The sequence below is a fragment of the Molothrus aeneus genome, chromosome 6 (genome assembly GCF_037042795.1).
Source record: "Molothrus aeneus isolate 106 chromosome 6, BPBGC_Maene_1.0, whole genome shotgun sequence".
NCBI classification, from domain to species: domain Eukaryota; kingdom Metazoa; phylum Chordata; class Aves; order Passeriformes; family Icteridae; genus Molothrus; species Molothrus aeneus.
In genome coordinates, this window is record NC_089651.1 from 17,232,423 (window position 1) to 17,256,519 (window position 24,097).

At 37.8% G+C, this 24,097-nt stretch overlaps 1 protein-coding gene across 1 annotated transcript in view; it reads left to right on the forward strand.

Moving 5' to 3' along the window:
* The first annotated feature begins 1,758 nt into the window (after positions 1 to 1,758).
* The window catches only part of MUC6 (mucin 6, oligomeric mucus/gel-forming), a 44,659-nt gene continuing 22,320 nt past the window's right edge, over positions 1,759 to 24,097 (forward strand). Inside the window, exons 1-2 of the mRNA XM_066552531.1 lie at positions 1,759 to 1,810; positions 23,319 to 23,559. Of these exons, the coding sequence (XP_066408628.1) occupies positions 1,759 to 1,810; positions 23,319 to 23,559 (293 nt within the window). The remainder of the gene's footprint in view (positions 1,811 to 23,318; positions 23,560 to 24,097) is intronic.

Below are 24,097 nucleotides of genomic sequence, written 5' to 3' on the forward strand. Positions count from 1 at the left end.
TAGATTTGAAACAATAATACTTACAGTCAAGAAAAATTTAAAAACAAACAAGTATGTTTTCCTTTCTTTTTTTTAATTTTTTTTTTTTAAATCCCTTTATTTAATTTCCTGCTTATGGCCTAGAACTCGTGAATTGATCCTCTTAGCATGCTATATTTAAATTGCATCAAAAAGATTATGGTTTTGATACCTCACTGGTAACTGGATTTTAAAGCAGAGCATATATAATTTTGAATAAACTACATCCAAAAAATTGAAAAACATGAAGATCAAAATTTCAATAATCAAAATAGACCAAATCAATGAGTTCAGTTTAATACACTATATGTACATAAATGCCCTTTGTGTTTTATTAGTACTGAGACAGAAAACAGACCCAGGTTTGAAACAAACTCCATTAGGTCTACACAGGCCAGCATCACTGACAGACATCTATATTTTGGTATTAAAAAAAACCCCTGGCATTGCTCAATACCTGCCATTCCCACCTTGCTGCAGACACGCCCTGGGTGTACCCAGTCCCAGCACACATTCTTTGAACCACTTTCACCCTGAGAGTGATGGGTTCAGGGGGCTCTGACAAACTGAGCACAGGCATTGTGGATGACAGGAGACCACTGACCCCAAAAGAGGTGTCTGGGGTGATACACTACCTGGCAAATCACATCAGCCCACCTCCCTACTCAATTTTTTCAAAGTACAAGTCTCAGTATGCAGTCTGTCAAGCTGCCTGCAATTTAATGTGTATTTGATGGTATTTTGCCTCAAAAAGGAGCAGCTGAGTTGTCCTCCATACATTCTAAGAATTTCCTGGACTGCCTCTTTACTGCTGTATTAAGTTCCCAGCAGATGTCTGGTAGGTTGAAGTCACCCACAAGAACAAGGGCTGATGATCTTGAAACATTACCTAGCTGCTTATAGAATATCTACCTCTTCTTCCTGGTTGGGTGGACGATAACAGACTCCCAGTAGGGTGTCAGCCTTGTCGGCCTTCCCCTTAATTCTTACCCATTGACATTCAACTCCCATCTTCCTTAGTTTCAATTTCTACAGCATCGAAAGTCTGTTTAAATAAAGGGCCAGCTGCCTCTTGCATTAGGGCACGTCCATGCAAGCTGCTGGGCATCTGCAGGGAAGGGAAGGTTTTGGGAGTAGGTGGGAAGAGAGTTTTAGCTGAGCTCCATAGGAAGTGAGGGATCCTGTAGGATTAATGAGGTCAGAGTCCTGAGAGCTCACAGGGAGCGGTGCACAGGCTGCCTCAGGCCATGGGGGCTTGCTGAGAAGAAGGTGCGCCCCGAGTTAAAAGCCTGTGCTGTGAGGATGTTGTGGGTTTGTGTTTACAGTCTTCTCCCATTCTTTCCCTTTTGTTTCTAAATCAAAACCATTCTTCTTCTTATCTTTTAAAACGGTAATTTTTCTAGTCTGATTTTCAGGAAAACTCACTTTTATTGAGAAGGTCGCTTCAAGTCCCTCACATGGTCGGGCTCCGCTTGCGCCCCCGCAGTATTGAGGGCTGAGGCGCAGCTTGTTTTGGTTCAATCCCGAGGCCGGGAGGTGAAAGGCCTCCAATTGCCGTGTATACCCCTCTGCTGAGGGGCACATTCGGGGCAGGCAGCTCGGTGAGCAGCTGCAGTGAGGGCTGAGCTCTGTGTGGGGAGAGCGCCGGGCAAGGGGCCGTGAAGTGCCGAGCCTTTGCACAACAAAGGGCCCGGGGACGCGTGGCCCAGGTGGGGACACTCAGAGACAAGGCAGGTGCTGATGACGCTGCTGGAAGACCAGACCAGACTGTCTGGGTGCACGGACCGTCGGGGTAAAAGTTCGGGAAATCTTTCGGCGGGCACCAGCTCCGAAAGATTGTGTTGTTGTGCCGCGATTAAATTCTTGCAAGGATCTGGGATTCTGCTGTGGGAAACGCAGGGATGAGCCGGTAAGGAAGCCCTGTTTGGCTGTGTACAGAGTGTGGGGTGTGCAAGGAGCTCCTGCCGTGAGGGGGCCCCGGTCCCAGCTCAGGCGGTGCGAGTGTGGTACCGCTGGAGCGGCTGCTGGATGCTTGGACAGGAAAGCTGCGTCAACAATCCTGAGTCACAAACCATTGCTGTAGGATGGGGAATGATGCTTGCAATGACAGCTGATGCTTGCAATGACACTAAATTCGTAAGTCGTTTTCAAGTAAGACTATGCTACCAGGAAGGTGAGGCTTTTTTCTGCTAAGAGGAGCCTATGAATTGTTTAGAATAGACTGAGTATGATGTTTGGATAATTTTCCAGAGAAATGCTGAAAAATTATGTGAGTCACTGCATCTTGAGACCTGATTCTGTGGTTTATAATTTGCTGTGTTTTTGCAGTAGTTCTGAGTTGCTGGACACAACTTCTGGCTAACAGTTCTGTTTTGCGTGGTAGCTGGGTCTGCTGCATTTCACACAGCTGAAGTGATCAGCTATTCTCTTTTAGGAGAGCCTGCCCTAAAGGCATTTCATTTTCAATTAATGGGTTAAAATAGTTTGAGCTCACCAGATGGTTTTTTAATCAGGCATCCCCTTCATGCCTACATAAACCCATATTGCTGTTGGAACTTTGAGAGTCATTCTCAAGACTTGAGTCTGTCAGAATTTACCAGAATAGCACAGTCATAATAGATTTTCATGGGTAATGAATGATCAATGTTCGGTATAATGTTCAATAGCATGGAAGGTTCCAAAAGGAAGAGTTAACTAGTCATTGGAGAGAGAGAGATGCTCTTTAGCAGTGTATTTCACTCCATACCAACCACAAACAAGCTGCTACAGCTGTAATTACAGCTGGGTTTGGTTTGGGGAGTTGAGGTGGGGGTTGTATTTTGGTTTTGTGTTTTTTATTTCACTGAGGAATTGTTCTGTGTATGCATATGCATATTTTTTTGAGTTAGAGACAATGCTATTGAGTAGCAGTTTTTAATGCTTCAGGCCCATCTAGGTAGGGATGTCACACATGAAAATACTGCAGATAGGACCACCAAAAGTCCTGGTTTGTCACATTAGAAAAGCTTACTATTTTTAGATTTTTCTTCCTATTAATGGATGGGTATTCACAGAACTTCAGTGTCACAGAGGTAGGGAAAAAATTCAGCTTTTTTCCAAAATCTGAAGTAGAAGCCTTTTAAAAATTAAGGAATCAAAACCAAGTATACTAGCTTAATGTTTGGATTTTGACTCTGGCACTGGGAGTTGAGTTTACCTGACTGCTCTCAGGTGAATGTCATATAGCTCAAATCTTCTTGAAGTTGCTCAGGAGTTTTTTCCTTAGATGATCCTAAAGTAAGATTATCAACAAAGCATGGTGTCATACGTAAAATCATAAGTCACAGATGCTTCATAACTGCCTTGTTAATAGAGCTCTTTGTAATTTCCACAAATTCTTATGCTGTTGCTCTGATTTTGTATTGCTACATTAGATACAGTGTGAACAGTACCGTTTGTGTAGGGGATCAGACAAAAGTTCCCTGAATCAGTGAGATTTCCACTCAGTAGCAATCTTTAGCCAGGAGTCTCACGGTGTATTACTGGTCTTTATGTGGATCATCACTGCTGTAAGATCCAGAAAGAGTTACCTTGATGATCTTCCATGTCTCCCAGGTCTGCAGAAGACAGACATTATGGTTATTTTAAAATCTATTTTCTTTCATAATAGGGACATAAAATGCTGATACTTAGCTGTACATGCTTTGGTAATGATGAGAGTTTCTTATCCTTCCCTCCTTGCTAGTAGCCATGAATGGACATTTCCTTTTGCAGAACCAATAGCATGACTTCTCTAAATCCAGATGCTTCAAAATGGGCCAAATACTTGAAAAGGCAACATGAAAAAGACAGATGTTGTATCTTCAGTAAAAATAAGCAATCAAAAACCTAGAGTCAACTTCCATTTGTGTATTCTTATATTTGAGTCCACTAAAGAACATTTGTTGTAAATATTTCATAACCTTAAAGGCTCAAGGATATCCTGGTGTGACGAATCATGCTTATGTCATTGTTGAGAGATCTGTTGAGTTTGGTGCTTGCTGATGAGAATTTTAACCATGGTCATTTAACTACTTTCTGCTGATCCTTTAGGATTTAATTTAGCAAGTAGGCACTATTAAAGTGCTAAATCTTGAACAACACACAATATTATGTTAATATCTAGTTAAAAAAAATTGAGAATTATAACCTTAGTGATACAACTCAGTGTAGTAGTATAAACAGTGTCTGAAGCATTTTGCGGCTTTTATCCGTGACTCTGGAAAAAACTTTCATGCAGGGACAGGTTTATAACATTGTGTGCCTTCAGCAGTCCAGTGGATCCCCTATTGGACTTACTGTTTATGTGGAAGAATGATCATGTAAGTTATTAGTGTCCTCAACCCAGATTGTCAGGAGAATGTTCACAATTGTTATCTTGTTTGATCCAAGACAAAGTTCTTTCCAAGTAAGGATCCACTGTCAGGGTTTATCCCCAGCTGCTAACCAAGTACTACAAAGCTGCTCACTCACTTCCCCCTGCCTCTGCTCTGCCATGGGAGGGGTGAGAGAGTCAGGGAAAAGAAAAAACCCTGCAAACTCATGGGCTGAGATAACAGTAGTTTAACAAATGAAAATGTCTTAATGATAAAAATTAATATTGATGTTACATTACATTAATAAATAATAATAAAACTTGGGAAAAACCCAACCAAACAAGCAATGCAGAATACAATTACTCACTATCCATTGCCCACCCTGTCCTCAAAGAGCAACTGTACCCATCCATATAACTCACTTCAGTTTATATGCTGAATATGATGCTCTGTGGTGTGGAACATCCCCTTGGCCACTTCAGGTCAGCCATCCCAGCCATGTTCCCTCCAGCTTCTTGTGCACCTCCTCACTGGCAGAGTGTGAGAAATTGAAAAGTCCTTGACCAAGGGTAAGCACTCCTTAGTAACATCCAAAACACCCTTTTGTTTTCAACATTGTTCTCATACTAACTCCAAAACACAGCACTGTATCAGCTACTAAGGAAGCAACTAGCTCTACCCCAGCAAAAACCAGGACACCCATGATGCAGGTTGCCTTAGCTGAGTTTCTTGGTGTATCATGGAGTTGCCACATGCCATTGTAGAAAACAGTAGAAAGCCTCCATCTCCCAACAGCAGCCACCCCACTGCTTTCAGTTGTGAGGAGAAAGGTCATTCAGGTTTAGCCATTATAAAAAACTGCTGTAAAACACCATTTTCTCTCTCTCTCACTTGTGTTTGTCATCATTGCAAACAGAACAAGATAGAGAAAGAGACAATTAGCACTGACAAAACCAGCAGAAATGTTTTCACAGTTATTAATGTACTTCTGCTGAGTATAACACTTTGTAGCTTGCAGCCCTCTGCAGAAAACCTGCCTCTGTCAGTATAGTCTGTAATAAATGGGTATTCTCAGATAGCAGTGAGTGGCTACAAAGTTCTCTTGTCTCCCATTGGATATAAGACTGCTAAATATCTTTCCAACAAACAGCACAGTCTTTTCATTTCTTGACTGAAATAGAGGATAATAAACTGAACACAACTTTTTCATTATATGGGAAATGATAGCAAATGGAAAATGCTGTACAGCACCTTCTCATCAGTCCATTACAAGTATATTACATATCCTTTGTTACCTGTGCTGCCTTCCCATACAGTTTCAAATCCAGAACCATCCTTTCAGCACTCTCTTGTCTGAATTCACTGTTCAGAAAGCTCTGGCAAAAGGCTGTAATCCTCAGCAATGCCCTTCTACCAAATTGGCAACCTTTTCCATAAGCTGACATTATACCTCAATGAGCTTACCTGAGAGCAAGTGAGGACTGCTCTAATGCTCACTGCTTGTCACGCATTGTGTGCCAGCAGTGACCTCAGCTTCCCTAGTACATTTAATGGTCTTTATTCAACATCAGCTCTTTAAACAAGAGCCCCACTGCTACATTTTTCTCACCTTGAGGAAGAATGAGAGTTTGAACTGATACCTGGCAGATATGTTGTCTTTTTTTGCAGCACATTACTGGAAGAAAGCACGATCATAAGTATGATGCAGTAGTAGTTAGTAGGAATTCAATATGATGTTTGAAACTCAATTCTCAAAATAAAGGTGTGTGGGAAGCCCATTTTTATATCAAGCTCACCAGAAGTCAATGAGGATGCTCTAAGAATTAAACTTCCTTGCACCTGTATTTGCAGTTCTTCCAGGAGGAGAAGGGACAGCACTAAGAAGGTTTTCCCATTCTTTTCTGACGGTATGAAACATCTCACATTGTGATGTCTGCTTCTCACTGAGAAGTCCAGAGGCTGCCAAACCCCAGAGTAACCAGAAACATAGCTTATCTGTGAGGGCAAGGAACACATGACATTTATATAGGCACATTTATATAGGCACCACTCCACCACATCCTGAAGGATTGTAGTAATTGGTGAGAGCATAGGTAAACAATGTAAGCTCTAACTTTTCAGGTGAGATCAATGAAATTAAATTAAATTAAATTAAATTCTTTCTGGAAATGTGTGGAATGTAGATAAATATGATAAAAGAATAGCTAAAGTTCCACTTTATTTATTTATTTTCTTTATTGCCTTTACATTCAGGTACTTCTCAGATGTGAATATTCCACTGCTTTTGAGGCTTGGAAAATATTACCCTAAAAGTACATGAGAGTTTTATCATTCATGAACCAGCCTTCATGGGTGTATTAGTTTATTTCATTGAAAACATGTAAACAGAGGAGTAGCTCAGCTTGCCAGATTCCCCACAGGCAATTTTGAGTTCTTGTATTCTCAACAAGCAAGTATTCTGTTGATACTTGGTTGAGAAATTAAGGGAAGTACTCAATATAGAGCTCAGCAGCCACAGGCCTTGGAACTGCTGTAAGGTTAACTCAAATGGAATTACCAGCGTCATATCAGAATTACATCAGTGGAACAAAACCTGCCCCTGCCATTTTTTCCCATGCTTTGGCCCACGCTAAGCACTTTGATTAGTCAAAGTTTTCAGTTCTGTTTACAGTTGTCAGCCTGACAGCAGCCCAGCTCTCTGGACTCACTAAATAACCAATCAAAAGAACAGGATTTATCGGTATATACATATAATATGCATATGCATACCACACATATATACATTTATACACATAGTAAATAATAACAGGTGGAAACACTGGAGCTGTTACAGCATTTAAGTCATCTAACTTACGTGGACAATATCTTAGATGAATTTAACAATGCATATTTTGATTTTCTTAGTACATTGCACCTTAGAAAACACATCTGACAAATATCCTGCTTATGTTGGATTGTAGTTAGGTAACATATGTGCATGTTTTGTGATTTGCCTCTCTGCTTGTTCTTAAACTGAACAATGAGAAGAAACTAGAGGTTTCAAGTCAGTAATTAATGGAGTGGAACATTTACCTGAAAGAAAAGAGAGTCTAAAACAAAAAAAAAAAAGCTGGAGAACAACTCCTAGAGAGTATCTACTCCTAACTTAAGTATTACTTTGAAGAAAAACACAAGGGAGTAGCCCTACTCCCAAGTGTAAGGACTAAAGTCTGGATCCTACTGAAGTTCTGTGAAATAGTCCTTTATATTTGTCCTGTACATTTGTATATGAGACAACTACCACCTGACCCAAGGGAAGAAAATCCAAGCTTGAGATCACAAAGATATCACTGCATGGCACAGTGCAGCAATTCAGTGCTATATTGTGCTGGGTTTAAAAACTGGGCAGTGCATTTGTCAAACTGAAACTGCCACATAAAGGCAATTTCATGTTTAGTTTTCATTTTCCAACTGATTCTTCATAGTTTATTATGTTTAATCTTCCTTAGGAGCATCATAGCATTGAAAGTGCATGTTAAATTAATTACACAGAAGTTTTAAATAGTGGGGGATTTTATCATGAGCAAAAACTGTTATTTCAGTACCAGTATGACTGATAATAATATGGAGATTTGATTACATTTACTCATGCACAGAAGCAAAGAGCTTTCAGGACAGAATTTGTAGCATTTATTTAGGTGAAAAATGAGGGCAAAAATTTTCAATTTTTTGTGAGAAAATAAGTGTGGACATCTTTATTCTACATTAAGATAAACATTAACTGGCTGCCAGTCTCTCCATGCAGTGAGGTCTCAATATATTAAATAGTCAGCTGACAGAGAGAGACATGACACAAACACAGCTGTCTGCCCTAGAGACCAAGAAGATGTAAAGAAAAGTTGCAGCTGCAATTCTGTAATGTTTGAGTAATCAAATGTAAAGACACTCAAAAGTGATGCAAGTTGTTAAATTTTGTTCTTGTATGATTTCTATCAGTGCATTCTTGTTATGATTCTCCCTACTGAGTGCTCTCTGCCCATGGGGAAAATAGCCACACTGTCCTTTGTTTCTGGAACTGTGCATGGAAACCGCCTCCATCAATCCCTCCGCACTTTTCCACTCTTACCTTTGGTTCATTCTTCCAATAACTTCATTTCTTTAGAAATGGAAAGAGGTTTTCAAATTTGAGAATAAGATATAAGTCATGATTTTCAAATCTGTTCTACCACAATTCAGACATCTGGGAGATTCAGAACTTTGGAAGAGTGACTGCAGTGGCTGTTTGTGTTTGTTTGGGTTTTTTTCATTTTTTAAATCCAAGTCAACCAAAATGCTAAAAGAAAAAGCATCAGAATATATCAAGTAAAGGGTAAACACAAGCTTATGCTTGACTTTATTATCTTAGCAGATATGTTATATTAGCATCATTTGGAGACTTATCTGTTCTAAAATGCACACACATTAAAGAACAAGTTAAACATGGATTGCCACTGACGTCCTGTTCCCAGCCCTTAATATTTGTGTAAATACAGGTTCTATTTTACTTCCTTACCAGGAGAGGTGAAAGCTTGTACTTAATGAATTCCTGGTTCACACAATGTATTTGCTTTTCATGCTATATCTGGTAACAAAATCTATCTGATTATTAAATTAACAGAGCCGTGATGTAAAAAGAAGCAAATAATTTTATTTTTCCAAGTCCGGTTTGAACATTAATTACAAACTATAAGTTTAGCTCAGTTGTGTGGCAATTATGAGTACAGCAATTAAGAAAATTTAGGATGTTTTTAATAACTTACTGAACGGAGTTCTAACTAAGCTAGAAATATTTGAGCCACCGCTGCTTTCATAAGTAATGCTTTCCAATCTTTTTCTGGTTTGTATGGAGTCAAAGTGCATGCTGCCCAGGAGAAGAGCTGATGTATAATTCAGGAAACTCCCTGAATTTCCCTTAGAAAAGAAATACTGATTAGTTGGTAAAGCCAAAAGGCCAAAAAAGAGGAAAAAACCCTGACCTGTGCTTTCACCAATTTTTGTCCATCAGATAAATGTTCTCCATGTTAATGTGACTCAGAAGAAAAATATAGGTTAGGAATTATAAAAGTAAAATCAAATTGGTTTCAACATTTTCTATTTGGGGAAAAAAAAAGGAGCACTCCATGCCTGGATTTAGTTCAGCACAAAGTCTGATCTGTCTCTAGACTTTATATGAAGTCATCGTTAATCTTTTTTCTCTCTATTAGAAGCAAATGAAAATGAGAGAATCAGTCTTCCTCTGCAGATTCCTTAATCACTAGGAGATAAGTTCGGCCTTAAGAGAATCTGCACAGAATTTTGTTCATGATCATAGTGTTTGAGAGAAATTTTAGCTAAAAAATCAAAGGAAGACAGACATGAATAGAGGTGACAGTCCTTCTGTGGTTTCTTTCCACAATCCTATTATCCTGTTCTCTCCTGTCAGCACTGTACCTAAAATGACCAGAATTCAGGATTCTTACAGAACCAAGTGGGCAGCCCCGACTGCTCCAGAGATCAGAATGCAAACCAGTTTGAGCCCAGCAGCAGCAACACAGGATTCAGAAGCAGGAGAAGAGTGTAGGAACTGAGAGCAAGCAGAGTTTGTCTTCCCAGTGTTCCTGTGCAGGAAGGGGAGCACAGTATTATGGTAACAGGCCTTGCTTTGTTTTATGTGGTTTATTTTTTTCCCCCAAAATTGTTTTACTCCAGAAACACTTGAAATATTTTGTCCCTGTCCTCAGGGCAGCAGATACAATTCGGGGAATTGTGGGAGTGGCAGCTTTGTCAGCCTCTGGTGTTGGCAGGACATAAAGAGTGAACTGCCCCAACCCAGGTCCCCGCAGCTATAGTATCTGAGATATTCATCACAGGGAGTGCCAGAGGCGTGAAGCCAGCACAGGGAGGTCTCAGGCCATTGTCCCCAACAAATTATAATTAAAAGTTAAGTACTAATCAATGAAGTCTTTACCACTTTTAGAGGCATGATTTTAAACTATTTTCTACATTTTTTTTTTCTAACAGGTATATAGGAAAAACTTGACTCTACAGTAATTTAAGTTCAAAAGTACTTTTGGAACAGTATAAGAGTGCTACTTTTGGAACAGTGAAAGAGTCCTGTTAGTTATTTCTCAGTTTGTGTTCACTTTCATCTATACACACTGTTTAAGAAAAGCAGCTGGAAAGGCACACAGCATTAAATACCAGGAAGATCTAAAGCTGGGACATAGGCTGAGGATGAGGGATAAGCTGGTCATGATTTTTTTGTGAATACTTCTCAGCCAAAAATTTCTTATTTACCACAATTGGAACATTCTCAGAATATGTATCTGTTTTACTGCCAGATTCTTTGGAAAGCATCTTGGCAAAAGAGACAACCAGCTGGCCGTGTGGTGCCTGCCAGCTACTCACACAACTAGACAGGAGCCCCCGGTGGGTGCCATAAGCTTAGCCCAGGGAAGCTGCACTCAATGTGATCCTCTGCTGCCTGGCTACATTACCTGAAAGACAAGGATGAGAAACAGGAAGAAAAAATGGGAGCTTGTTTTCTTCTGTTAGCACATTAATGCCAGTTACGTTGTGCTTTTGGTTTATTTTTAAAAAGTGGAATGGTAATGGAATTACCTTGTGTAAGGTAAGTTCCACTAACAGAAAATAAATAGTGTTACCTTGAGACAATCTATACCAAAAAAACCCTGAATTTTCAAATTGTCCTATGGAAATTTTACAGCTCATTGGATTGTAGATAGAAACCAACGTTGCCCTGGCAGTCATAGTGAATGTCTCAGTCATAAAGGATAAAAGATAACGCAGCTGATTGCAAGAGCCTTATTTTATGCAATTCTGATACAGCATTTATGAGACAATACATGTTATATTCATTATACATATATTATTCAATCATGAATATTTTAAAACAATTACTTGAAGGCTGGGCATCTAGAATAGTTTGGAAGTTAAAGTACAGATGATTTTAATAGCGTTATATTAAAACAATTTATCTTAAAATTATTCAATTTTAAATTCAAAATTTGAATTAGACAGGAAATCAAATTTCAGAGCTCAAGGACAAAACCCATCAGCTCAGCTGTTGTGTCAGATTGCTATATCTGTTAAGCCTGTATCTTTGCATTCCACGAGAGCAATGGAAACTTACAGGCAAAAGCTTCCAAAGCTGGAAAGTACTTATACACCCACAGGGACTAGGGGTAATCAAATGCTATATTTTGGTCTGACTCTCTATAAAGATATGTAGCTATTTATCCAAGAAATATGAAGGCTGCTAAAATAATATACAATCACTACATTACAGGAAGTGGAATATTTTCATAGCAATCTGCATAAAAGCATCAAAATATTCTGTAATTGATATACCTAAAAATTCCTAGACTAATTAAACTGTAGACAAGATAGTCTATTACTTAGTTAAAGTGTTATGACTTTCTCAATTTGCATAATATCTGGCTTACATAAATTCCTTTGACATTTCAAAAATCTTCCAGAAGTGTACATGATGTTGGAGACTAAACTGTATTTCAATGCTGAGAACCCATTACTGTATACTAAATATGGTCACAACAATCTCTGCTCTCCTGTACAACAGCAGTTTCTGATAAGTGATGTTGTTCTAAACCAATTATAATTATTAAATGGAAAAAATCCACATTAATTAGAGGTGTCATTATCTCACTACAGCTGGGCATGCAGTTCTTCACAAAGCTCTTCCATGTAAAATAATTATCTATGTACTGTGAACTCAGTCACTACTCATAGTCCTCAAGCAAATGCTCTTTCCTTGGTCTGGAGTCCTGACTTAAATGCAGTTGTAGATGGATGCTTTTGATTAACTCTGTTCACATCATCATGGGATGTCTCTATAAAATAATAACTTGCTGAATCATAAGTATTTAGACTGAGTGACTGAAATTCCTTCCAGGAAAGCTGAAGGTAATATCTTTATCCTGACTTCTCAGACAGAATGTGTTCAGCTAAGAATGTTGCTACAAATACAGGGAACTGAAAACAACAATATTTTGGGTAAATATTTGAAATTACTTTTGTCAGTATGTGCATTTCTTGAGAATTTTGTAAGCTTCATGTAGTAAAGATATAAAAGGTTTCAGTAAATATAAAGGCTACAGAGAAAAGCTTGAAGCTGTGGTAATAAAAGAGGAAAATTAATTGTTACCAGTGATCTTAATTCCATGATGTCTCTGTCTGCCACCTTTGACAGTAAAAGTGATGCCCTATAGTGCCCAGGTCTTTAAATGAGGAAGTAGTAAAATGTTCATTGATGTCAGGTGTTTTAATTTATTACTGCTTGACAGAAAGATTATGAACATATATTACAAAAAAAATCCTTTTGGACAACAGTGATGATTTTTTTTTTTTGTCTCTTCCATCAGAGAAAGGTAAATTTCTGTCTGACACTATCAGTTATAAAGTTTGAGTTGCTATGGAGCACTGCAGTCCCTTATCTTCATAAAGAAGATGCTTCTTAGAAGTGTTAAAAATGAAATTCTGTTTTGGATTTCATTAATAAGAACTTAGAGGTAATTTGCCAGAAATAATGTAATAGGTACAGTTGTGAAATCATAATTACGTATTTATCATGGTATCAGTCTGCTTAGAGGCTGTTTTGAGGACTTACTATTTTTCACTTTGATCATGATTTTTAGAAGTGACAAGTGATTTTGATCATTTACTTTAGGGCTTTTATAAGGCCAATGCAGAAAATTTTCTGCAGAAATTTTAAATTTAGGGTCGCAGTTCTATTATCAACAGTCATATACTTCATCCACTTTCTGTTGTTGGGGAGAGAATAGGGGAGTAGTGAGGGGGAAAAACACTACTGTGAAAACCAAAAAGGCAGACCTTCATGTCAATTAAAATGTAATGTTCTCATTTTAACTACAACCACATTGAGCTATGGCTGAAATTAGGTTAAGTCACTGTCTTTCCTGGGCTTCTTCCCATCACTCAGAAGAGGTAACTCTGAGAATTTCCCTATCCCTTCACTCCCCTGGCCTGACCTTCCCTCACCTTCCCTTCTCTGACCCTTAAAGCACTGTCCCTGGGTGCTGGAAGCACAGGGAAACACCAGGGCACACACAGTGTTGGCAGCTGTGGCCATGGCTTGTGATCTGGTTGTTGTGATATTGGTGGGCATGACAGAGCAGGCACCTCTTGTGCAGGCAGATTGCCAAGGAAAAGGCCCCATTTATTGCCACTTTCTTCAGAGGCTCACCTCAGTATTGCATAGGTGAAAACAGGAAAGGCTGAAGAAATTCATATGGAGAGATAACCCATGCAATTCATATTTTATAGGGAACGTTTTCTTATATTGATACTATGTTTTCCACAAGAAAATATTTTGCCAATGAAAAATGACAGGATCAAGCAAGTTCTTGTTTTACTGTCAAATCAGTGGTGGCAGTGATGTTTTGAACATATGCCGTGCATTGAACATTTCACCTCTAATATGGAGAGATTCAAGTGTAACACAAGTAAAATTGATCTGTGATGTTGGTGGGAAGGTGATTATCTTGTGAAAGGTTCCAAAGTACCACAGTGCAATAGTCTGCCCCATTTTAGAACAGAGTTTGCCCTCTGTCCTTGGCAGTGCCAAGGTGGTGGGCAAGGGCTTACTTAGCTCCCTTGCAGTCAGGAAATCAGCTGTGCTGTGGACAGACCTTTTTACCCAGGTAAAATTTATTAGTTTGCTTAAAATGTCACACAAGGGAGAGATGAACACAGTCACCCAGGAGAGTGAATGGAAGTTAATGAAAGAAGAGTTAATACAAAAATCTGAGATCTGTATCTCTGTTCATTCATGTCTTACCATCTTTTATTCACACAGTCTTTTCAGCAGTTCCAAAACTCCTGCACTTCATTCTTCCACTTTGTGTGCTGGTCCAGCATTCTTCCTTTCCTTATCAGCTAGTGATCATAATTTGTGTATTATTTGTCTTACTGCTTTTGGGTATAATTCCAAATTTGTTCAGTGAAGGCAGGTAAAAGTGTTTGAGCTGTTAGAGATAGAAGCCATTATAAAAGCCTTGTAAGAATGATAATGAACTGGAGGAGGTTTGCATTTTCTTTTTTCTTCGTTTTCTAAGTGGCTTTTAGGTGTGTTGAACTTGATAAAGAGGAGATCCTGTTTGGCGGGTACTCTGCTGTTACAATTTCTGCAAGCTGTGGGAATGAGGGAGGGCATTGCAATTCTATATATAAAGCATCCAAGCTTGAAGAGGGCAGCCTAGAAAGTGGCAGCATTGGCACTGCCTGCTTGGAACAGAGGGGAGCACTGAGAACACTGCCCAGGCAGGGCGTGCATCATGCTCCCAACACTGGTATTGCTCATCTTCTGCAGTTTCTTGCACTCTGCCGGTAAGTCTGGGGTGCCTGGGCTCCTCTTGGTACATGGCTTGAAGGAAAATTGTAGTATGACATCACATGAGGTTCAGATTTTGTTCTCCTTTCCCACAAACTGCGGAATTCAGTTAACGTATTTTCTTCTCTTTTTCTTCATCTACAACCACAACAGGTTATTTAATAAATTCATGGCTGAAATAAAATAATTCATTCTTCACTATTTCAGAAAGTTGGTCACTGATTTGTTGGATTCTTCCCTAAAACTCATACCCTAGTTAAAGGAAATATTTTTAATGGACTTCTGTTGTATTTCCGAGTTGCCAAGCACCTTCATCTTTCAGATGTTCATGATCCGGTGTCCTAGCAATGTCATTGCAGATATATATGGTATATCTTCTGTGTAGAGTGGTAATCAAAAACATTTTTCTTTGTTATGTGAACTGCAGAAAGCATTAAGTATGAGCTATGTGTTGGCATTTCTTTTTTGAAGAATTATGAACGAACCCTATGCTGGAAAACAGGCAAATTATTCTAGCCTAAAAATTTTACATGACTCTTGATGTATTCCTCCATATATTATTCAGTACAATCCTTCAGTCTTTCTAAGTCTGTCTTACTTTTTTGATCTAACCCACCTGTATACCAGATGAATGTTTAATTTCTGAAAGAAGATTTCATAGGTAAGTTCATTGGCTCTGTAGCTACTTGGCCACCTTACTCATTATTCTTCTTATCCTATTACCTGTGGATTTTTGGAAAATAAGTCTTTTTTGCCATGGTTTGGCATGGTTTAAGATGTTTGCTTGGTTTTTTTTTTTTTTTTCTTTTTTCATCTCTTCTATATATTCTCTTACTTACTAGTTATTAAAATTAGAATTTCAAGGAAAGATTTCAAACTGCTGGAAAGCATACTTCGCTTGCTTTAGGTGAAACAAAGTTAAATTTATTTCTTCTGTGTTGTGTTTACAACATTTAATGAATCATGCAGTTCAAATTGCATGGGGACATTTATTGCTCTTAAATCACTGACTTAAACTGTAGCATGAAAATAATTAAATATAAGCAACTCAACCCTTTAGTAGACTCTCAGAGCCAATTTCTAACCTCAGCTGTATTGTTATAAATCAGGTGGAACTCCATTCACTGTATCAGCACCATTGTAACCAATATCAAGTCAAGTACCTGAATGTGGGTCCTAACCCCAAGTTTTGCTGCCTGCAAGAGCAAAATCTCCATCTACATGACTTCCTGTTTTAGATAATAGATGTATTAATAGAAATACTTGCAATCAAAAGAAAATTGCTGTAGACACTTACACAGACACAAGCTTTATATGTAAACTTGGCCATCCCAAATCAGAATTTTTTCTACAAATGACTAAGTTGAATTTAAAGATAAAAACCCTAGAAGCAGGATCTAGAAAATTCTTACAGAGCAGTTTTGTCCTTTGGGATATGTCAACATTTCAGGTCCTTGGAATGCCTCACAAGATTAGAGACTCTGAAAACAAGCAAATTTCATTCTGTCAAGGAAAGATTTGAAATCAGGCAATTTTTGGATGTTGATTTGTACGTTCTTAAATAGGACAAGATGCAGGGTACTCATTGTTTTGAACTCTAGATCCAAGTGTTTTATCCTCAGAATGAGTCTGACCAAAGCCAGGACTTAATTCTCTTCTTTATGGATCTGCATCCAAGTTCTGTACCTTGAGTCTGTCTCTAGGTAGAAATATAAATATTGATTATAAGGACATATGTTTGATTATTTGATGTGGAATCTTATGGAAAGTGATAACAAGAAAATCAGTAAACATGCTTGAGTTAAAAAAATCTGCAGAAGCTTGAAACCTGATTAAAACTGTTAGTTTTAGTCTTTTTTTAATACGAGGTGATGATTCATTGATTAAATCAAGGCTTCACCTCTTTAGCTATTTCAATAATCAAAACTGCATGGATCCTTTTGAGAGGTTTGTATACCATCATACTTTTTCTTATGAAGTATGTAACTAGGAAGTCACCTTGATTTGTGCTGTTCACATATCTATGTTTGCAAGAGACAAAGGGAGGTAAAAATTTCCTATTGAAGAGAAATCATCATGAACATGTGCAACTAATAACTCATATTAGAGCTACAGCTTTACCAGTACCCTCGGTGTTAAGTTTAATTTTAGGCTTCTATAATTTGTTTTAATGCTCTTGTCCTTTCCAGAACATCTGACATTTCAACATTTCTGTTTGTCTCCAAGTAGAAGAGAAAAACAGAACTCTTTACAAAACAGACATTTTAAATTATTTCTGCAAGTTGGAAGTACAGAGATTTCATTTCAGTGTTTTGTTTTCATTTTTTTATCTGATTTGAAACACTTTGATTGAAGCCAGTTCAACATAAAATTGTATTTTCCCATAGGGATTTTTCATAGTAACCAGAGTATAGGAACAAAATTACTAATTTCTTCATAGTACGTCATGTTCCCTGGTTTGTACTGCTGCTGTGAACTAGACAGGCTGACCACACAAAAACTGCACTTCAACAGATATCATTCTCAAGGAAGTTGGCCAGCTGGAGAAGAGTGGGAATTGGAAGTAAAACCTTCCTTTATCCAAGAGAAGTGAAACTCTGGATAAAGTTCTACTGAGATAATTCAAAATAAGTATTTCTGTTGAGATAATTCAAAATAAGTATTTAATGTCATTTCTCAAAGGAAAACAGAATACTTGCAGTAATAGTAAAATGTCAGAAATTAAGATTTCAGTACTTTAGAAATCTCATTTAACACTAGGACAGCCTTTTAAATGAAAAAAAATCTTAAATTATTGCAAAATACAACTTCTACATAGCCATAGTACTTGCTACATCTGTACAATCTCCCATTTTGTGTGTTTCTGGTTGATAGTGTTGCCAGGAAGATTTAACTATTCTCTTCAGAGTTAAATGTGAGAAAAAGAATGTACATGCTGAGAATAATTACTGTACTGTAATTAGTATAATAGTTTGATCTGACAGGATACTGATGGGCAGATAGTCAGCAAATGGCTCTGCATTTGTTTTATTAGCTAGTCTTTGGGCAAAAAGTTAAAGTGGATTTCATATCCATAGTTATTTTCAATCTAACCCTTGTACATGTCCATATAATCCAGGATGATTATTATGCTCAAATTTAATCTAAATACAAAACCTGAAGTGCATGTTAAATTTTGTTTGCCATGCTTAGGTGCTGGAGTTTGAAAAGCTATCATACAAGCTTTGTGAACTGATTTGTCTGTTCTAATCTAAAATATTTGTCCATTAGACATTTTACTTTACATCAAGCTCTCTAGATAGATCTGACTTGAAGTAATGTTTTAGGTGTATATGCAATTCCTGCAAAGCTAATATCCTTGGAAGGCAGCTGTTACACACTTATAAATCCCATTCATAAGTGTTTAAACTTTAGGATTAAGCTGTAATAATTGGAAAACTGTAAAGCCAATAATACTAGATTATTGAACAAATGCAGGTATCAAAATCCAGGCATTCAAAAAAGGCAGCAGCAACTCTGGGCATGAAGAGTGTTAGCTTGAAAGCCACAAACTGACCGTTCCTTTTTGTGGTGTGCTTACTGTGATGCACGGTTCACTAGGAACTTGGAAGGAGCATGCTGGATTTTGGAAATGCCTACTGAGTTACAGGCCAACCATGGAGGTTTTCTAAAACTCTGGCAAAATCTCAAACAATTATTGGCCAGTGCTGACCAGTTCTAGACAGCAAGGCAGCATGAGTAGGATTAGAATGATTTTGTGATGAGTGTGTCAGACAATTTGGGAGTGGCTGAGATAAATGCCATTTTAAGCTATGAGAACAATTAGGATGGGAGCACTTAATTCACTGAATTTATATCCTTGATTTATTTCCCTTATGCCTAAATATTTATTGTATACAATTCTACCAGTATAGTATTTTAGCTCTTAAAAACTTAGATTTATTTATCCAGATAACATCTTCGTTCAGCAAGTACTGCTTCATAGAAGAATTGAGGTATAGGCTGTTGTGAATGTTGGAGATGTCTGAATCTGAAGTCCAAAGCAAAAGGATGTGCTGAAACACTCAGTTCCAAAATTCCCTCTTGTGCTTTAACCTAGCCTTACATAAAAGGCAGAGCCTCACCTGTTTTCCGGCAGCCCTTGAGGTAGCACATGGCAAATACTACCTCACCTTCAGCAGCACAGCATGGAATTGGCTGAGAGTCTGCTCCAGCTGGTGAGCTCCCTGGAGGCTTCCACTCACTGCAGTATCCAAGGAAGCAGCAGCACCCTGCAGAGCTGTAGTGTATATATAGATATTTATGTGGATTTGGCCTGGTTTATTTGATGAAAGAAACCTTCTGGCACAACATTTTCTATATTGCAAAAGATTCTAAACAGATAATAAAGAATTGCATGGGTTCTACAAGATACTTGCTCCTGCTATCTTAGAAATACCAGACACGAGAAAATTTAAATCTGAGTAGCACATTTCTGAAGCACCTCAGGTCTTTATTCCTGCATCTTGTTTAGGTTTTTTACCACCCAGCTGTTGACTCTGAAGGCTCACTTCAGCAGTGCTGGAGGAAAATGCTGGGTGAAAGAGCCTTTGGGTATGCGTGAGAACGTGGAGCAGTTGTGCTCATGCAGCAGGTCTGTGTTTGACATGGGAAAGGAACCACACTGCACTCAGCATTTGCTCAACATTCCTTGGCTTCTCCTAACCAAACCAGGCTTTGTGAAGAGGTGTGTGGAAGGGAGCCGGTGACAGCTTGCATCATTCTGCCTTAACATGAACAGCAAAGGCAGCAACTACTCCTGGGGATTTCCTGTCTTCAGCTCCAGATCCCACGGTTCTTGTGAACAGCGCACAGGACAATACTTTCCCCATATTTTCACACTTTTGGCTATTCCTTCCACTCCTTCTACCCAGATGGTGAAACAAGAACTCAAAAACATAAGGAAATATTTATCCCACTTTTTTGTAACAGGAACATAGGATTTTAGTATGAAGTGTAGGAGCTTTCATATTGCGTAGAATTTCTGGCAAATTTTGGAAACATTTGTCTGGTACAGAAGAATTTTCTATTGCCTAATTATGTAATAGGAATTATGTGATTTTCCATTATAATTGTCATTCATATTTGTGTGACAGAGCACAATTCATAGATGCTGACCCTGCTTTAACTTGCAGCATGCTTAAAAATAAATAAATATACAAATATTCAACTTCTTTTGCTCAGAGGATAACTTCATTGTGTTGTCTTTTTCCTTTCACAGCTTTTGAAGGAAATTATTGGTCCCCCATTCTTCTCCAAAAACAGAAAGAATCTCTACAAAGAAGTAAGTGTCTGACCTGGTTTTAATGTTTGCATTCAAGTGTGAGTGACAACTCTATTCAGTATCAAACCCATATTGCAGAAGGCAGTGTACAAACCACATAATAAAAATAAATCTTTGCCTCAAGGAGCATATGTTTTGAAGCGTTAAATTTTAGAAATTCCAAAAGAAGACTTTGCATGTAAAAAGATTGTAAAATGCATTGCCTCACTGGGGTAAGTTTTAAACTAAATGGAAAGTGCTTCAGCATACCATGCTGGGGTTTTGATGCCTAAGGATAGAAACTGTGAGCAGTTTAATAACCTTCCACGTTTAGAAATATGCTATTGGGGTAATTTGTGTGATATGTTTGATTTTCATTCCTATATATTGCTGCCTAATACTATCTAAAAATTTAGGTTATGGATTCTTTTGATATTGCAAAATCCAGGAAACTAAATAAGCTCATTCTCCATATAGATTAGGTCTGTGAAAATTATTTTAAAGATTTCAGGTTAAAACAAATTTATATGCAAATGGACAATCAGAGTGTGGAATACTTATTCCTCACCTTTATATCCAGCAGCCAGAGTGGGGTCAGAGTAGGACAGATTTCTGCTTCAGTGTTCAGCTGTGCCAGCTGCTACCACACTTCTGGTAGTTTACCAGCAGTTTTCCCTTAACTCCAAAGAATGACTTGTGTGCATCCATCCAAATCCAAATCTGTATGCAAAATTAACTCCAGCCACCTACTTATTGTAAATTTGTGCTAGTCCTTCTGAGTATGAAAAATACAAATAGTAAGGTACTACTGTCTTATTTGTGTAAAAAAATCTGCAATGCCAAAACAAAAGAAATTAACATAATATTTAAAATATTAACTATCAGAAGTATTGTTGGAAAGGCAGGTATCCTTAAACTGTTAACTCATAATTAAAATTCAATGGCAAATTTTGACTGTAGTTATTGTGGAATTTTCTGCTACAAAGAAATTTTGGTTCTGTTCAAAATGATGGTGGACAAGGATATGGAAGCCAGAGCACAGGGGAGTGGTAATCAGAAAAATCTCAATAGCCTCACATAATTCCCTGAACTGAAAATAATTGGAGACTGAGAGAATATCTGTGGAAGTATAAATGCCTGATCTGATGGTAGTCTTCCCTCGGGCAAGCTGTTAATGGTCACTGCTGGAAATAAAATACAGAGCTACATCAACCCTTAGGCAGAACCAACATTTTTCACATGTCCTTTTCTGAAGAAACGTGAGGCACTGACTTCTAAATTCGAATTTAATTCAATAGTCATTTAGTTTTCCATGTCCATGGCAAGAAGGAATGAATGTCATCATGCAAACATGATATATGTTATGGGATATGATGTTACTCTGCTACAGGATACAGAAGGCTATGACCCTTCTGAAAACACAAAATTTTCACAAGATCCTTTCTAAAATAAGTAAGGACACAAGTCCTAATATTCTGAATTTTTTTCTATCCTAGTCTATTTACAGACAATCTACCTAGTAATTAATATTTTTAAGGTTTTACAGTAAAATATGCTTTGCTTCTGCATATCATTAGAAATCAATTCTCTGTACTCCAAAGCTTGTTGCATTCCAGTGGCCAAATGAAATTTTTTATCCCGTTTGGGGTAAATGTGGAGGTGTAGAAGAAAAATAATTATATAAAATGAAAATGTATTATAATATGCATTTAGGCAGAAGAAACTGAAAGTGGCTTGAATTAGGAGAATTCTCATTCAGTATAAGCATAGAGAAGCTACATGGAGTTCATCTGTAAAGTAAAAATAGCTGAAAGACTTTTAATCTGACAAAAAATTCTCAAATATTCAGGAACTCATCTCTGTCTGCTCTATGTTCTTACAGCAAGAGAAACAGTAGAGCATGGATATAGACTAATTAAAAGAAAATCTCTAGATTTTATTTAGTAAAAGCTGAACTCAAAAGACAAACACATAATCTGGATTTAAACTTGCTTGAGTTATTGACATTCCCATTTGTTATTTTTCTTTGATAAGATTTAAATAAAAACAAATACAGCGACCATGCTCCTGTGTTTATTGAAAGGGGCACCTCTTGCACTCTGACCATTGTGCAGCCCTGGGTAATCATTCCTTGTCACACTCTGGGGTTTGGTGGTCAGTATCACTCAGGCACAGTATATTAAACAAGCTGGACTTGGGCATGAAGGATCAATGATAACAATCAGACAATTCCTATTTTCCAGTCAGACCTTCAGGACACAACAGAAGTGTGGAAGAGGAGTACTTTTTGCCAGCAGGTAACTGCTCATTGGGAAACAGTATTTTCTGCATGACCTGGATAAAACCAGTAGCATTCTGCAGTTATTTGATCTCTTCTCTACAGTTAAAAGAGATGTTTTGGCTTTAAAACAATAAATATAAACTGCATGTAGACTTTGATAAACTTATCTGATACTTTGTAACTCTAAGATATATGCTAAGATACCTGAGCTTCATATGATAACATAAGCAGAAATAATTAAAAAATGAAAGTAACAATCTTAAGTCTGGAAATGCAAAACTGAGGACATGATTTTAGGTACTTCAATAAAATTATCAGTTCAGAGGGACTGTTCAAATGCTGTAAGTAGGTGGAGATCTATCTAACAGCTGGAGTTGTATCTCTTTTTGGCTCATTTCCACATATGAACATCTGTCTGTTCAGATGAACATTCCAGACTACTTCTTAAAAATTAAAACTGATTAAAACAATCCATATATTTATAAAAATGGCTGGAACTTCATCACACAAATAGACAGTTGAGAGAGTGAGGAATTACAAGCTGGGCTTTGAAGACTGTCTTTGGATATCTGGTGATTGACTATGCGGTTAATTATGATAGGGTAATGCCATAGCTTGGTAAATGCTGTGCCTGAGATGTTAAGGCTCTATCCAGTAGCAAGCTGTCTCCTTTGCAAACAGATCTAGCAGACTGAAATAAAAAGGTAAATCTTTATATTACCCTTAGGAGTTGCAAGGGCTTTTCCTAATCTAGGAAGTTAGGGAATTCTCCTCTGCTTGCAGTAAATGAGAATATTGCTCTCACTCCTAATATTGTTTCACTTCCTGACTTGAGATAAAATATTGAGATTACAAAAGAATAAAAAAAACAGAGGGCTAGAATGTTGTTTACAGAATTAATCTGAGCAGAAACTTATTAGCTTGTCCAGTATTTTATTTGAAATGCTAATTAGAATGAGCAAATATGCTAAATCCATGTTTCTTTCTCTTTTGTAGTTTTGAGCAAGGATTCCTGTTCTACCTGGGGAGGAGGGCATTTTTCAACCTTTGATAAATACCAGTATGACTTCAGTGGGACTTGCAACTACATCTTTGCTACTGTATGTGATGAGACCAGCCCAGACTTCAACATTCAGTTCCGTCGTGGGCTGGACAAAAAAATTGCAAGGATCATTATTGAGCTTGGACCTTCTGTTGTCATAGTTGAGAAAGGCAGCATTTCTATCAGGAGTGTTGGGTAAGATTCTGCCATGAATGGGGCATGAAGTGTTTAGAGAAGGCAGGGAGTTACATAACAGCTGCAGGGAGTTATATAGCAGGTTCACTGATGACTGCTTTGTGTCAAAAATGAATTAACAAATTACTAAAGTTAACACACCTAACTGAACTCTACTCCCATTGCTTCCCATCAAGCACTCATACTCTACAACATTCCCTTTATAGCTTTCTCTGATCTTGTCAATTTTCAGTCATAATTCTTATATTAAAATGCCATAGACTCTCCTCAGGAGAATCAGCGTTAGTTTCACCACATCAGCTTCATGGTTCTTGAAACAAATAACTGTGCTCTAATAAAACCAAACCAAGTGAAGATGCCAAGTCCTGTGCAAACATTGTCAGTAGTACAATCACTGCAACCCATTTTTTGGTGATCCTACTATGAAACAGCTCATGTGGATTTTCAATCAACAGACTTTCATGTGTTTTGAAATGTCACAGTTAAAAAGGAAAAAAATTCTGTTTTATGTTGCTGCAAGTACTCAGACTGGGTATGT